This window comes from Eimeria mitis, genomic scaffold, assembly GCF_000499745.2.
Source record: "Eimeria mitis Houghton genomic scaffold, Emh_scaff2257, whole genome shotgun sequence".
Classification (NCBI taxonomy): domain Eukaryota; phylum Apicomplexa; class Conoidasida; order Eucoccidiorida; family Eimeriidae; genus Eimeria; species Eimeria mitis.
In genome coordinates, this window is record NW_013570585.1 from 1 (window position 1) to 437 (window position 437).

Sequence of the window (437 nt, forward strand, 5' to 3'; positions counted from 1 at the left end):
CAAAACCCCAAACCCTCATCATCACCCTAAACCCTAAACCCTAAACCCTCATTCTCCTAGGCAACATAAACCACCGATATTTCAACATAAGAAAAAGGGGTTTGGGGGTCTTTATATCTAAAGAATCTAAAATTAGGGTTTAGGGTTTAGGGTTTAGGGTTTAGGGTTTAGAGTTGCCTTGGCCTTGAACTCAGGGTCTCTGCAGTGTGTTGCAATAGCTTGTAAGAAAACCATCGGCGTCAGCTCTACTGGTTCCCCTTTCTGCTGCTGCTGCTGCTGCTGCTGCTGCTGCTGCTGCTGCTGCTGCTGCTGCTGCTGGCGTTCGTGCTGCAGCAGCAGCTGCTCCTCCTGCAGCACCGACCGCTCTGCCTCGGTGTTGCTTTCTTGCAGCTGAGCTGTCACTGCTGCTGTTGCCCCTTCTGGAGAAAGCTCTGCAA

General features: G+C 51.0%; 1 protein-coding gene across 1 annotated transcript in view; it reads right to left on the minus strand.

Annotated features, from left to right (window-relative positions):
• Positions 1 to 153: 153 nt before the first annotated feature.
• EMH_0051100 (uncharacterized protein) overlaps positions 154 to 437 on the minus strand; it is a gene marked incomplete at both ends in the record, with an annotated part of 5,421 nt that continues 5,137 nt past the window's right edge. Inside the window, one exon of the mRNA XM_013496716.1 lies at positions 154 to 431. Within this exon, the coding sequence (XP_013352170.1) occupies positions 154 to 431 (278 nt within the window). The remainder of the gene's footprint in view (positions 432 to 437) is intronic.